General features: G+C 38.5%; 1 protein-coding gene across 1 annotated transcript in view; it reads left to right on the top strand.

Moving 5' to 3' along the window:
- The first annotated feature begins 13,696 nt into the window (after positions 1 to 13,696).
- LOC127580463 (putative interleukin-17 receptor E-like) overlaps positions 13,697 to 15,907 on the top strand; it is a 36,302-nt gene continuing 34,091 nt past the window's right edge. The window contains exon 1 of the mRNA XM_052033969.1: positions 13,697 to 13,926. Within this exon, the coding sequence (XP_051889929.1) occupies positions 13,813 to 13,926 (114 nt within the window). The 5' untranslated portion in view covers positions 13,697 to 13,812. The remainder of the gene's footprint in view (positions 13,927 to 15,907) is intronic.

Raw genomic sequence — 15,907 nt, forward strand, 5'->3', positions numbered from 1 at the left:
TTCTGAATTCACCAGGCTTAGATGCTTGAAAGCAGGTTTCAGTTTCAAGAACCACAGCAGGAGGCTCAGAGGAGCCAAGAATGGAATGAATGTGGGGGGATTAAAATGGGCTGGGGTTGGAATAGAATAAAAAAAAGGTGTTTGATTGCTGGCGTGGACTTGGTGGGTTGAAGGACCTGTTTCCGTGCTGTACCTCTCTACAATTCTATGTTTTACCACTTCTTACTGCTAATCCTAAATTGCATCCATTTCATTACATTGAGTGTCTCCTCCTTATTCCATTGTTTTTTTAGGCAACCCATAGGTTGTATTTTTTCAAGGCCAATTGTGGACAAGTATAACTCAGACGAAATCAGTTAAACAAAATTTTGTGAAGAACAGAATAAGAAAGGAGTGATTATCAAAACCTATGAATAATTAGCAAAAGGAGGAAGGTAACATTGTGCAAACGAAGGAAACAATGACTCAGAAAATATCTGACATATCTGATGTAACTCACAGAATGAGATGCTCATGAATTATCTTTTTTCCCACTGAGTCATACAAGCTTCAGTAATATCAGGAGCGTAGTGGAGGGGCAAAGGCAAAGTTACCAGACTAGGAAGTCAGAGATTAGTATTAGCATTCCAGGGAACTGAGTTCACATCTCACCAAAGAATTTAAATTCAATTAAGAACGTGCCACTTAAAAATAATGTTAGTTATTTGTTATAATACCAGAGTGTCATAAATTATTGGCTTTACCAGTGTCCTTCAGCAAAAGCATGACATCATTACTTGGTATGTTTGACATGTGGCTGAAGTTGCCCAATGTGGTTAAACATTCTGGCAAGCCAATCAGTTTGAGGGCATTTAGGGATGGCTAATAAATACAGGCCTTGTCAGTGACACGCAGATCCTGAGAAATTGAATAAATAGAAAAAAAATTGCCTTCTAATAATTCAGATAATTTCTCATTCTTTAAGCATAAATCTATTTAGTGATCTGCTTTGACAGTACTGCAACTTCTACCAGGTAAAGGGTCAAGATGCCTGCACCAGTTTCCTCTAAGTCACATACCATCCTTGCTTGGAAATATATTACCATTTCTTTATCTTCACTGGGTCTAAATCCTGGACTCCCTGCTCTGTGCACTGCAGGAATACCTTCATCAGAAGGACTGCAATGGTTTAAGGTGGCAGCTCAGAGATACTCAGTGATGGCAATAAGTGCTGACCTTTCCAGGTTCATCCACATGCCCTCGATGAACGATGCTTCTCTGAGATCACTGGTGGCCTATTCCCAGGATCACTCTGTTCCTTCCAGAGTCCCGTCCCCAGGATCACCACCTGGCTGGGCTGACCATTAGATTGAATTCTTGTGAGTGTTTCTGACAATTGCAAATATTCAAGATCACCTGTAACCTATTTAAAATATAAAAATAACAGTAAAATACTTAAAACACACACGTGAAAATTCAAAAAGAACTGCAAATGTTGGAACTCTGAAATAAAAACAGAAAGTGCAGGAAATAGAACAACCATAGAACAATACAGCACAATACAGGCCCTTCGGCCCACCATGTTGTGCTGACCTTAGCAGATCAGGCAGTATCTCTGAGACAACAGAGTTAACGTTTCAGATCGGAGACCCTTCATTAAAACTCTAACAAACAGCCTCGTACCTGAAACGTTAACTTTGTTCCTCTTTCCACAGATGCTGCCCGAGCTGAGGAGAGTTTCCAGTATTATTCTGTTTTTATTATAAAACAAAAACATTCCCTTAAAAACAAGAAAAAAGGTAATTCCATGATGAGTCCACAAGTATGGCACAGATATCCCACAGCTGACATTTGGCAATAACCCTGTTGTGGGCATGTCTGCAGGCAGATCCTAGCAGAAGATATGCCCCATTGAACCAGCGAGGAGGCCAAGTTGAGATGAGGGCTATCATAACTATTCTAGTCTTGATCTCAACAGCTGTTCATTTGTCTTTTCTGACAGAGATCATTTGAATGTGACCAAGAATGGACCATTTTGCATACCCATTCCTTGGATTCTTGGATCAATTAAACCCCTTTACTGGAAACCCAAGATGCTACAGATGCTGGAATCTGGAGCAAAAAACAAATTGCTGGAGGAACCCAGTGGGTCAGGCAGCATTTGTGGAGGCAAAGTGATAGTCAATGTTTAAGGTCAAGACTGCATCTGGATTCTGCATCAGGACCGGTCCTGATACAGGTCTCAACTCAAAACATTGACTATTCCTTTGCCTCTAGAGATGTTGCCTGACCCACTGAGTTCATTCAGCAATTTCTTTTTTCAATGCACTTTTATTGCTTAACTTATATCGATATAGAGCAGAAAACTAATGTGTATGTTTGTCTAGATTGCCTGGCTAGATATTGTACTGGGTGACACACTGATTGAGCCAATGGATGTCAGGTGATTGACTTATATAGGGGGAATGTTTATGTCCATAATGTATTCCAGTGACACACTAGAAGCATGTAAAAAATCTACACTTTTCAAGCAGACTTACTTGTTGGACTCCAATTAACCAAAGTGACCAGATAGTGACTTTTGTTTGACTAAGCAACAATAGATTTGGTGCATTCTTTTAAGAAATCAGTTTATTAAGAAACTGTTTTCTATTTGAATGAGAAAAAAGTGCTGCAGTTATGAAAGAATGAATGGATGAAATTGCAGTTATCAATAATTAAGACTTTGCAAAGCATCTCAGAGCCAATGAACTAATTTGTGAAATATAGTAGCTGTTACAATATAAGGAAACATGGCAGCCAAGTTCTGTACAGGAAGATTCCACAACAGCTATTTATCAGCCACGCAAAATACATTCACTGTGGAGAGTATCTTTTAACAATGTACTGTATGTTACAATCCATTATGCACATTTTGTCTTGATTTTCCTAACTGACAATCAATATAAATGATATACAAGGGTTAATTTTCCAAATTTGTTAAGCCTGGGTTGGGGAAGCAAGCACAGAACTCTGCTTGATTTGCATAATGCATAATTTTGCAAAGGCTTTTAAAATTGTCATAGAATGCTCTTGCACAAATGTTATGGCTCAGCATCTTGGTGGCATTTTACTAAATATTTTTCATGGTAGGCAAGAAACTGCTTCACCCTGCAACCTGAAACCCTAACTAATCTCAGTCGGGTGATTTCTTAAACAATCAAGCCAATGTAATAAGATACTCAACGAGGAAAATACACCACATTCAAACGTACCTATACAAACATGTCTATACAATTTCCTTATTATTCCTGCCCTTAGCATGCACCATCATGCCACATTGTCCATTATCTTTTTATTCATCACAAGGTGTGCATTATGTCAGGATTAATGCCCATTCCTACTTATCTCTGAACTGAGTTTTCTTACTGAGCCACTTCAATGGGCAGTTAAGAGTCAACCATGTTGCTGTGGATTTGGAACTGGGTCTGGACTTGGTAAGGATGGCTGATTTCCTTCCCTGAAGGGCATTAGTGGGCCAAATGAGTTTTTCTGACAGTTCAGTAGTTTCACAAGCCCATTGCTGCTACCCAGTTTTTAGATTCCTACTTATTCAATTTAAATTTTCCATTTGCTATGATGGGTTCAAACTTGTGTCACTCAGGGCCTCTGGAAACCAGTCCACTAATGTTACTATGCCCCAAGTTGTCGATTCCATTGTCACATAATTACTTTTCTGTTTCCACAAGAAACTGACATAAGAATAAAATTTTCTTTGAGGAGAAACATTAAGTTAAGATCAGAGTGCAAATGAAGAGCAACAAAGTGCTGGTTAGATGACCAGCTCATGTTCTCCCTGAGACAATGATGTCAGGATTGGTTCTGTCCCAATCCTGTATCGACATGAATGATTCTTACTAAGCACCTTCAGTTTACAAGGTAGTTTGAGAAACACCTTGCAAGGACTTTGTGCTACTGAAGAAAAGTTCACTAACCACTTCTGATCAGTTGCATTTGAAGTCTACATCAAACTGAAATGCTCTGTGTAATACTCATTTGCCATACAGTCCTGCTGTAGAAGTTCTAAGCAAGCTTGTTGAGCTTCATCAGAAACTAATTAATTTACCTTATAGGTACCTTGCTTTTCAGAGTTTGTGAATGTATTATATTTAGAGTTATTATGCCCCTGAGTTTGATACAATCAGCAAATGTAATCACATGTCTTGACTTTCTGTGTCTCTGAGAAATTTGGAAATGGCAACTATCATTCTTAGTTACTGGAAGGAATCATCCCAGTCTATGTGGTTACAATTAAAGCCCAAGTATTATCTCACTCCGAAAAGTAGCATGTCTAATTAAAAACTCTTTCAATTAACCTATTAACCTTGCTACGTGGGCATTAAGCAAAAGCCTAGTTCAAGGTGGCAAACCTTTCATTTCGATAATACAGCTCAGGTTTGCATTGCAGTGGGGGTTTCTGTGATTTATCTTATCTTAAGTCTGTCCACTGAAACTAGTTACAATCTAAAAGTATATTCAGCTGCAGATCTTCTGCTGAAAATGAAGTTCTAGCTTGAATGCCTGGACCCTTTGATTTCCTTCCACAGCTGATATCGATTGACTATTAAACCATATGTCTGGATATATATTCTGATTAATGTTTTGGATTGTGAGTATATTAACTAGTTTATCATCTAAATGCTTGGTTGGGGGATTAATTGGATTTAACACCTTTCAATAATCAATTATGTCAAGGCTCCAGATTTTATGCTGCACATTTTTATGCAGGAGGCACACTATTTGGTTCATCCCTCATCTATGCTTGGAATAAATAATAGCTCAGAATGTTTCAAAAGTAAAATACTGGCTGAAAATAAATCTGAAATAAAAGACAAAAATTGCTAGAAATACTCAATGGGTCATGTAGCATCCGTGGAAAGAGAAACTGAATTAACATTTCAGTTTAATGACCATTATTAAAGACTATGTTTTCTAAGCATTCCTTTGCCTTTGCCTACACTATCACTTTGATCTTGCAATAAATTTATCTTAATGTGCACCTTTCATTTCTCCCTATAACAGGCCACTTTTCCTCATTGTTTTCCTTTTAGTTGCTGAATTTCATGGAAGTAACCATGTGTCTACTGCCATTCACTATCATTAAAAGCAGATCAGGCAACACCTGACAGCTTTGAAAATATGTAGCTGAGTGAGGAAATGGAAAAATTGGTGTCTGAGTTTCCCAGCCCTTCTAAAAGCTTTGTTATTTTGGTATCCCTCCCAGAGCTTCAGAATTGGAATGTAAGAAGGTGCTGTGCTCATCCATTGGATAATCATAGAATTGAGAAAGCTCATTTTACAGCAAGTGGATTTTTGATGAAGTCTGAATTGTTGGCCAACTGCCTTGCAGAGACAGAAAATTAAGTTTTACAAGTTCATTCTGATTACTTTGTGTCTTCAGGTTTTAGTCGACGTTGAAAGTAACAGGAGTTTTCTTGCTCGCTCACTTTTATTTCCCTCCGTGGATGCTGCCTGACCTGCTGAGTTCCTCCAGCACTCTTTGTGTATGGCTCCAGATTCCAGCATCTGCAGAACTTTTTGTGTCTCTTTCTTGCTCGTTACTTTCTTGCACTTTCAAAACTCAATCTTTCTTTTCGTTTGTTATGTTTTCTGTACCTGAATTATTATTAAAATTATTATTTTAACCACTTCCTAGATTATATTCTGCACTACTTATGAAGAGTTTTAGATCTATTTTGTTAAGGAAATATAGCTTTTTTGGTTCGATTTACATAGGTGCAAGATCTCTTGTGCTGAGCTAAAGTGGATTTTGAATCGCTTGGAATTACAGTACAAAATTCATTGAAATATTGTGGTCATGTGTGATAAACAATTCAATTCATTATACTTTGTTAATCCATTCAAGACCATGTCTCTTTAGCTTGAATTAATTGATCTTTGGTATGTTCTTCATGCTGAAAACAAATCTTTTATAAAAGATTATTTTATCTTCTACTGAGGTGTTGCTCAGTTAACTTCCTTCAACACATTTATTTTTATTTAATGTCTTACTTAATTTTGCTCTTTTAAAGGCTCTTTTAAAGCCACTGGCTCCTGATCATAGATGTAAATGATTTCATTTTGTGCATTAATAGTAAAGCAAATGATATCCTAATTTTCTACACTAAAGTTAATCCAGCATCCGTAGTTTACCTGCAGTATGCTTTTGCTGGGACGCCCCTGAAATGCTCCGCTCTTGAGGTAATACACTTTGAGATATAGCTTTGAAAGCATTGACACTGTTGAAACATATAAGTTGCACAACTTTTGGAAAAAAACATACTGATGTTTATGGAACTGTGGCAAACACTATGAAAAGGAAAAAGTGATGTCAAGTAACTTCAGGCCAGTGGCAGCACAAGAATGAGCTGGTTTACTTTTTATGTAGTACTTGCTGTGGTCAGTTGGTGGCACTGCCAGGTTTGAGATGACCAGTTGAAGCCTGACCTGAAGTTTACAGACAGCAATGTGATAACAGAATCCACATATCTTTTAGATGCTGGAAAACCTGTTTTATCATGGTTTAACTTGCCAGCAACAAGACAGAAATAGCATTAAGTTCCAGGTCAAGGGAGTTTTCTTCAACAAAACATTCTCTCTTTGCGATTCACTTGGGATAAGAATGGGATGGGAAAATAAATGTTTTGCTGCAGATGATCTGATATTTAAAGTGAAAGTCCTGGTACAAACAAAATATATTTGAAGGAAAAATGTAGAGCACCTGAAGCTAATGTACACCGGATGACAAAGGAAACTGGAGGTTAAAGTGTTAAAAAAGGAAGAAAATTACAAATGTCAGGAGCAAGATTCAGTAAATAACAAAGACAAATACATATAGGAGAGGAGGAATTTGGAAAAGAGGCAAATAGAATTGAGAAGAAAAGATCAATGGGCAACATTTAGTTTGAAATTGAGAGAGTTTATAAACACATGAAGGTATTCTAAGGGACAGGTATATAAGTATTTGGATTGACAGAGCCTGATTAGGGATAGTCAACATGGCTTAATGAGTGGTCGGTCACGTCTAACAAATCTTACAGAGTTTTTCAAGGAGGTTACCAAGAAGGTTGATGAAGGAAAGGCGGTGGACATTGTTTACATGGACTTTGGCAAGACCTTTGATAAAGTCCTGCATGGTCCAGAAGGTTAAGTTGCTTGGCATTCAGGATGAAGTAGTTAATTGGATTGAACACTGGCTTAGTGGGAGAAGCCAGAGAGTGGTTGTAGATAGTTGTCTCTCTCACTGGAGGCCTGTGACTATTGGTGTGCCGCAGGAATAGGTGCTGGGTCTATTGTTGCTTATCATCTGTATCAATGATTTGGATGATAATGTGGTAAACTGGATCAGCAAATTTGTGGATGACACCAAGACTGGGGTCTAACTAGTCAGGCCTCAGATGGAGTAATGTGGTCAATAGTGGCGGTCACACCATGAAAAATGTAAAGGCTTCAGTTTAATGAAGTTTCCTGGAGTAATATTATACAGATGGAGGTGGAGATGGGTTAAAACAGGAGGGGAGGTTAGAAAAGAGGAGATTAAGCAATGATTTAATCTAGATTTTATGATGAGAGATTTTGATGGAACAGAACCACTCCCTTAGATCAGTAAGTCAACAATCAAGGGAAAGGTTCATAAAGTCACTGGCAAAAGTTGTAGAGGAGTGATGAGATAAACTCTTTCACTCAGGAGTTGATGGGCAGCTGTAGAATAGCTGGTGAAAAACATTCTCTAAAAATAATTTTACATTAAGTTTGGACAGGTATTTCAGAATGCAGGGAATGTGGGTAATTGATAAAAATCAGAGTGAAGGACTGGCATATTTAAACTTTCAAACAGTGAGCATGTGTACAGCAGCCTGAAAGGCCTCCTTTTCTTCTGTAAGTTTCTATAATTTTGGCTTATGGGTAAAATAAAGCTGCTCCTTCAACAGCAATAATATCAACATATGGTGGCAAAAGAAGCCATTCAGTCCATCGAGTTCATGTTGGTTCCTGGTGAAGCAATCCTGTTAATCCCATTCCCTGGTCTTTCCCCATATCCCTGCAAATTACTTTCACTCCACTGTCCATCCAATAGATTTTTGAAAGCTCTGATTGATTCTAGTTCTACCATCCTTGCAGGTAATGAGTTACAGATTTATGTAGCGCTTTTAATATAGAAAAGATTTCAAGGTGTTTCACAGTGAATATTATTAAATTTTTCCCCCATCATTTTTTTCCTCAGTATTCTTTAACTTCAGCAGATGTTATCACTCATCAGCAATGAATTGCGGAACGCTTGTGCTAATATGTTCTGGTGCCACTGAGGAATGATATCCATCCCTGCACAACAAGCAAGGTTTCTTATGTATAAGCCGCACGCTCTGTGATCTTTTGCTTAGTTGTGCATAAACTAACCTGTCTTATCTCCCATCTTGGCTGGCGTGCTTAAAGTAGTAGTTTTCAATGCAGCTGCTGTTGGAAGTTGTTAGGTGAACTGGTGAGAAGGGTGCAGACACAGACCTGGGTGTGGGTGGGCACTTCCCTTCTCTGCTGATGAGTTGGAGATCATAGTGGTTGCAGTTCAACCCTCAGTTGATGTATTCACCTCCTTCACTCTTTTCTTCTAAAATATTTGTAAGGTAGAAACTTGTTTTTCTGTCAAGTAATTTCTAACTTTGACATTATTTATTCCAGAGATACAAATGCAGAGAACAAAGGCAGGAGTAAAGTCTGTGACATTGCAGCAACAGTCTACGTTTACTATGGGAAAAATATTGGTATTTGTTGCGGCTGCATCTTGGAATACTTGACTGGGAAATTTCTGTGTGTTGGAAGGCATGGGACGCGGAAAGGAGATGCTTCAATCCAACCTTCCACACGCATTGATTCCATTAATATCTTAAAGGCTGGTTCTGCATAAAAAGTCATTGGTTCTGAAGATAATAAAGTAAAACTCTGGAATATCTCTTAACTATTTATTGGACAATATCACTTTTCCTCTACAGCAGCAAGAAACATTATGTCCTATTGAACAATGCAGTTTCCAATCAGATTTTTGATTAAAATCTTTTTGAAGGAGCTTACTGCTTCAATTTCCATTTCTATTGTTGGTAGGCTCCACAAGTGAATGTGTGTTCCTCAGTAAAATTGAACAAAGAACTCAATTCCATTGACTGCTGTCAAACAAAATAGTGGTATATTGTTTGGCACTGCGCCCTTCCTAATATAATCTGGGGCATTCCCTGTCGTCATTTCCTCATCGCATTTACTGTTTGGCAACAATCTACGTACTGGTAACATTTTAAAGTCTTGTTCAATTCTCATCAGATAAAGTAACTATTACAGTTTAATCACTGTATATTTTCTCCTTAAACATCCAACATGATGTGAGTTGGTTCAGCAAAAAAAGATACCACTTGGAAAAAAAGATTGCAGCTTATGAAAGTCAAAAGAACTGCAGATGCTGGAAATTTGAAATAAAATCAAGAAATGCTGGAAATACTCAGCAGGTCAGTGGAAAGGAAAACAGGGCTAGTATTCCAGATCAGAGAGCCTTTGTCAGATTTAGCATGCAATGAACAAATATAATCCCATACAGGATAAAAACATAAATGGCAAGCATTCTCAATTGCAAATATTAAGGAAATGTGGTTTCTGCTAACTATGAGGATTTCATGGTTTGCACAATTCAATGCACTATCAGAAAAGTTAATGCTCCCAGAATCAATGTATCACATCCATGCAAAGCCTTAGTTTAAATGTTATGTGTAGAAATATTTAACAGCCCATAGCATTTAGTAAAAAAAAGCATTAAATAGTTTTGGTTAAATTTGAACCAACATAATCATCGAGGCAATAAACAGCACAGACCAACAGGGCTGCTGACTTCTTTCTATTCAACCACTTGTGGAAAAGAGTATTATAATACAGTAGTGCTTTGGAACTGGTATTAATTATGGATCTTTCCTCAATGAGCTTGAACCTTCCTGCAGTAATATAGAACATAGAACATTACAGCACAGTACAGGCCCTTTGGCCCACAATGTTGTGCCGATATCTTATCCATTTAATTCATTAACAATTGCAAATAATGCACCATGAGCCAAGGCAAAGGAAGAATAATCTATGACTTACATAACTTAACATTCATTTAACTTGAACTTGAAATATACTCAATTTAGCTGAAGAACCAGGTATAGTTCTTTAGTTTGTTTTAGATTTGATGATTTTTTTAGAGTGTTGGACATATATTATCTAATTTACATAAAGGCATGTTGGAAGTACACCTAAACTGATATCCATGATCGAATTATTATTTACTTTGTGTGTATGAGAGATGGAGAAGATATTGAGAACTGTTGCACTGATTTTGGACAAATTTTATGTGTTTCTCCTCTTTTTTCATTGCAAGTAGCAACTCAGCCGAAGTACAAGAACATAACTGGAGATGGGTCTTAAGCAATCTTTCATATATGATGCTGAATGGTGGGTATCTAGTATTTGCACATAAGCTTTTTTTCAACTAATGCCCTTGCACAGCACAAAAGTGGGTTCATTGTTAGATCATCAGTGGTGTGTATAGTTCAGTGCCAAGTGCGTGATCCACTTGGGCTTCCTCCTAAGAATCTACGATCACAGAGCTAGTTTTTGATTAATTCCACTCTACACAATATTAAGAAATGGCTGTGAGAACTGGACACAGCAGGAGTTTGTGACTAGAAAACATCCTGCATGTCACCACCCAGCTATTCCAATGCAGTTACAATATTAGCACCTGCCTGGCATTGTGGAAATTTGTTCGGATGTGCTTTGGTCACAAAAGTGGACAAGTTCAATCCCAGCCAATTAGTTTAGTTGAATTAATCAGCAGAGAAGCAGATGGTATTATTGACATATATATGTGTTATATAGCACTGAAACAGACCTCTTCTCCACTGCACTCTGTCCAACGCAATCACATCCTTTCTACTAGTAACACAGTACTCCAGTTGTAGCTTAACATAAAGCTGTAACATGACACCCCAGCTCTTATATTCTGTGCCACTGCTAATGGAACCAAGCATCTCATATGCCATCTTCACCACCTCAACTACCTGTGCTGCCACTTTCAGAGATGTATGGACTTGTACTCAAGGTCTCTCTGTTCATTAACACTTTTCCAGCATCTACAATACAAATTTTCCATGTGCTTGGATGAGTTTCCTTTTCCCAATATTCAAGTAACTCAATACCAACTTGAATAAAACCCACTTGACTAGCTCCCTATCTACTACCTTAACAATAATTTCCACCATTTCCAGTGCACTGTGGCTGCAGTGTGCACACTTATGAGAGATACTGCAGTCAGTTACTGAGGCTAAGGCAGGACCTCCTAAACTTGCAACCACTACTATAAAATGAAGAAGGCCAACAAGCCAACGGAAATACCCACTCTGCATTTTGGCCAACAAATTGCACTCTGTGTTGATTATGAACTGTATCACCATTCCTTGGGTCTAAATCCTGAATTCCCTACCAACAACTTGTGGGAATATCTGCAGTGAATTTGATAACTGCATTGTTCAAGAAAGGAGGAAGACAAAAAGTAGGCCTGTTCGCTTAACATCTGTTGTTGGCAAGATATTGGAGTCTTTAATCAAGAAAGAAATAACTATTCATTTTAGAGAAAGATAATTCAATCAAACCAAGACAACATGGTTTTATGAAAGTAAATCATCTTTGACAAATTTGGTAGAGTTCAAGGATGTAACAAGCAGGGTCGATAGAGAGAAACCTGCAGATGTTGTGTATTTGAATTTTCAGAAAGCACCTGACATGGTGACACATGACAGGGTGGTGATCAAGATAAGAGCTCACAGAATTGGGAAGCGTGTTAGCATAGATTAAAGATTGGTTATTGCGTTGAAGATCCAGAGTTGGAATAAATGGGTCTTTCTAAGGCTGGAAGGATGCAACTAATGGAGTGCCCCAAGGAAACATTTGTGGCTCTCAATTATTTGTGATTAATACAATGATCTAGAGGAGGGGCAGAGTGTAAGGTATCCAAGTTTGCCCATGACACAAAAATAGGTGGGAGGGCATGTTACGATGAAGATATCTGGACATTGCAACAGGATACAGATAGGTTGAGTGCACAGCATAAACTTGACAAATGGAGTTTAATGTGGGAAAGCTTGAGGTCATGAATTTCAGCAAGGGGGATCAATAGGTGGACTATTATCCAATGGAGAAAGATTGCAAGTGAGCAAAGTAAAGAGGGGTTTAGGTGTTCTTGTTCATGAATCACAACAAATTAGCAGGCAGGTGCAGTAAGTGGTTAGGAAGGTGAATGGCACATTGGCCTTTATTGTAAGTGGGTTGGGGTTTAGAAAAGGGGAAGAATTATTACAATTGTACGGGGTGTTGGTGAGGCCATGCCTGGGACACTGCGCACAGCTTTTGTCCCCTTAATTAAGAAAGGATATAATGGCATGAGAAGTTTTCCAAAAGAGATTTAGTAGGACATTCCAATCACAAGTAGCTAAAGAAATCAGATCTATATTCTTTGGAGTTTGGAAGAATGAGAGGTGATCTTATTGAAAGATATAAGATCCTGAGGGGCATGACAGGGTGGACGTCATGATGTTTCCACTAGTGGAGGAGTCTTGAAAATGGGACATAATTACCACATTAGGGGCCAGTCATTTAAAACTGAGACGTGTAGGGACTTCTTCTCTCAGAAGGTGGTGAATCTCTGGAATTTTCTGCCCCGAAAGGTGATGGAGACAAGATCATTGTGAGTTTCGATGTACATGTGACTAATAAAGATATCTCTTATCTCTTATCTTATCACTTGGGGTATTAAAGAGGAAGTAGATAAATGTTTTGAAGATCAGGGAATGGAATGCTGTGGGAAACTGGCACAGAAGAGGAGCTCTGGGGCAGGTCAGCCATGATCACATTGAATGAAGGGCAGGGTCGGGGGTTGAGCAGGTAACTCCTGTTCCCGCCAAACAGACTGTCTGCTTAGCAATACCTTCCCCAATGCAGGGCTGGACATTAAGTGCTTGTCTTCCAGCAACACTAACATCCTGCAAATAATGATTTTTTTAAATAGAAGATACCTGAAGTGTCTGTGGGGAAAAAATAAACACTAGGAAACTATTTTTAGGATGTTTATACTTAAAAGGCTGAATCTTGGCCACAAACATACTTCTACACTTGTTGTCTCTATCAAATATTTTAGCCCATAAGGTCCTCTGGGGCGATTTTCCTCTCTGGACACGAATTATATGCAGTGTAAAGCAACACTATATTTAGTTGTATGTTGTTGGACCATAACACGTAAAAGACAATAAAACCATGGGACTTTGGAAATATTCCATTACAATCAAGAGATAACGTGCGAGAACTCAGTATGAATTCTCGATAACTCTTTTTCCTCGTTGCTCCCCACTTGACATTTGAATGGTGCCGTTACGGATTTCAAGACAGACTGTTAATTTCGGCAATACCTGCGTCAAATGTTCACTCATAATATCAATAGAATACACTGTTGCAACTTTTATTTTCCAAGAAATCATGTGCTTTGATTCGCAGAGTCGGATTTTTACGCTGCGCTCGGTGATAGGAACCAGGACTACCGGGGCGGGGCTGGACTGGCTTTTAGTCTTGTGTGTGTGTGTGGAGCTGAATCAGTACTGAGGCAAAGAAAAGCTGCACAACAGCATCCTTGGTCATTTGAGCTGATACGCTTCTGATACTATAACGAGGCTCACCGAGTTTCTGCTTTACAGGACGTATCATTTGGAGATTAATGAAGTGATAGATAAGATGCACAGTTTGAGAAGTTATCGTCTGAATTGTTTCTTAACTACTTTGGGATTGCTCATATCTTCCTCTCAAGCTGTTGAATACATCACTAAATGTGGACTCAGGTGCTCTCAGGTATAGCTATAATCTAATGATATATTACTGCAGGAATGTAAAATTTAATTTTATATAAGCTATATTGTTTAAAGTTTTCATTACACTGTTAAAATGTTTGTAAATGTATTATACCATGTTCAACCTCCATAAAATGTGATTCTCCTTTTATAAAATCTTGTCAACTCCGGTTGCAGCTTATTTGAGGGCGTGGATGTTGCTGAACAAAGCATTTTCTACTTTTCCCAAATTTGAATTGTATCCAGACACGATAGGAGGGAGCATCTGCTCCGAAGACCTCTTGTTGATTCATTCCGTTTTCTTCGAATAGAAGTTGGAAAACATATGACAGAAATATTTCTTAGTCATGGTGAATGTAGAAATATAAGACTAATGTTTTGCCTGCGAGAGTGAAACAACTGATAGATATGTTACTACTATTAGAATGTTGCACCATGGTTAGCAGTAGCGAGAAGCTGAAAAGTTTTGAACATGCCAATAACCAGAGGACATTTTCTGCTTTTGGCCCTGGGGATTCGGGTCAGAATTTTGCTTGCAACTCTTTGGTGATGCTTCAGGTATAGGTCTGAGGATTTGGAACCCATGAACATCAATTCAGTGATATAAAATAGACACACAAGGATGGTGCAGACAATTAAGGAAAACAAAATATTTCCATTGATATTTAATATATTGCTTATTAATCTCTCCCCATTATACATGGGAAGTTGGAGACTACAGTTACCTCCTAGCCTGTCATTTTCCTGTGCTCTATTTCTCATGTGGATCCATGGGTTTTGTTCTCTTTTCTGATTTCCCCTCCTAACTTCAGATTGCTTTTTTCTTTATCCCACTGCATCTGCTTGTTTTTCTTTCTGAATGAACATTGACAGTGAAAAATCAGAGATAATATTCAACACGCACTGTGTTTTATTGAGGCAAGCTAATAACACCAGGAAGAAAGAGTCCCAAGCACACTGTTCAGCACCTCTTTGTCCCATATGCAGCTGAGTCTGCAGATCCTGCAACTGCCTCATCAGCCACCTCAGAGCCCACAGAGGTGGAGTGGAAGCAATTCATTGTTGGCCCCAAGGAAGTGCCTAAGAAAAAGAAGAATAAACAGCTGATGTATTGAAGGGATGGGGTGGAATTTTAAGTTGGAGAGTGGGTGGATTTTGCACTTCATAAAACATGTTGGAAAGTCAGAAAGTAACTGGAAGCTGCCAATTTTTGATTTAAACCAGATTGTCTGTCATGAATTGGAAAACCTGCTTGGGAGAAGTAGACTTGACAACTAAAATATCTTCATTGCTTATTAAGAATGTTTAACAGCAGTTCACTCTGTGTACAGACCTTTGCTGAGCTCTGAAACTTGCCAATGAAACTGTGGCAGGAGCAGAGTGGTATCAAACAGGGATCTGAGGAGTTGACAATCTAATCTGACAATTGAAACTGAAGCCTCAGCACTTCTGTCCTAATGACTCTGGAAAAACTTTCTTCAGAGAAAATGGTTCTTCCCATAGCAAACTCCGTAAAGTTTTGAGAGGATTACTGCTAATTTTATCAACTTTGTTTCACGGACTTCTCAGTTAGCTACTCATAAATGTATCAGGCAGGTAAAAGATGCCTTGCATGCAAGGGCCAGGATGTACATAAACTTCAGTATCAATGATGTCAATCAGATCTCCAAGATTTGCAGCTATAACGGGGTTCCCACAGCTACAACATGTAGCAGACTGCACTCAAGGTAATTATGGGTAAGGTAGGAGTATTCATTAATTTGAAGGGTTCCAGTTCATTAATGTTGAAGTGAGCTACAGCAATAAAGAAGTTCTTTCTCCAGGGATGTGCAATATATTGAGGGAGCTGCCTTGACTCCTTTATCCTACAGCACTTCATGTTCTCTGAGCTTAATCTGAACAGACTGGTAGGCTGCCTGCTTGAGACAGAGGATGCATTGGAAAACATGGCTGGTGATCCCAGTGAAGAGCCCAAGGGGTGA

Source organism: Pristis pectinata, chromosome 19 (assembly GCF_009764475.1).
Source record: "Pristis pectinata isolate sPriPec2 chromosome 19, sPriPec2.1.pri, whole genome shotgun sequence".
In the NCBI taxonomy this organism is placed as follows: domain Eukaryota; kingdom Metazoa; phylum Chordata; class Chondrichthyes; order Rhinopristiformes; family Pristidae; genus Pristis; species Pristis pectinata.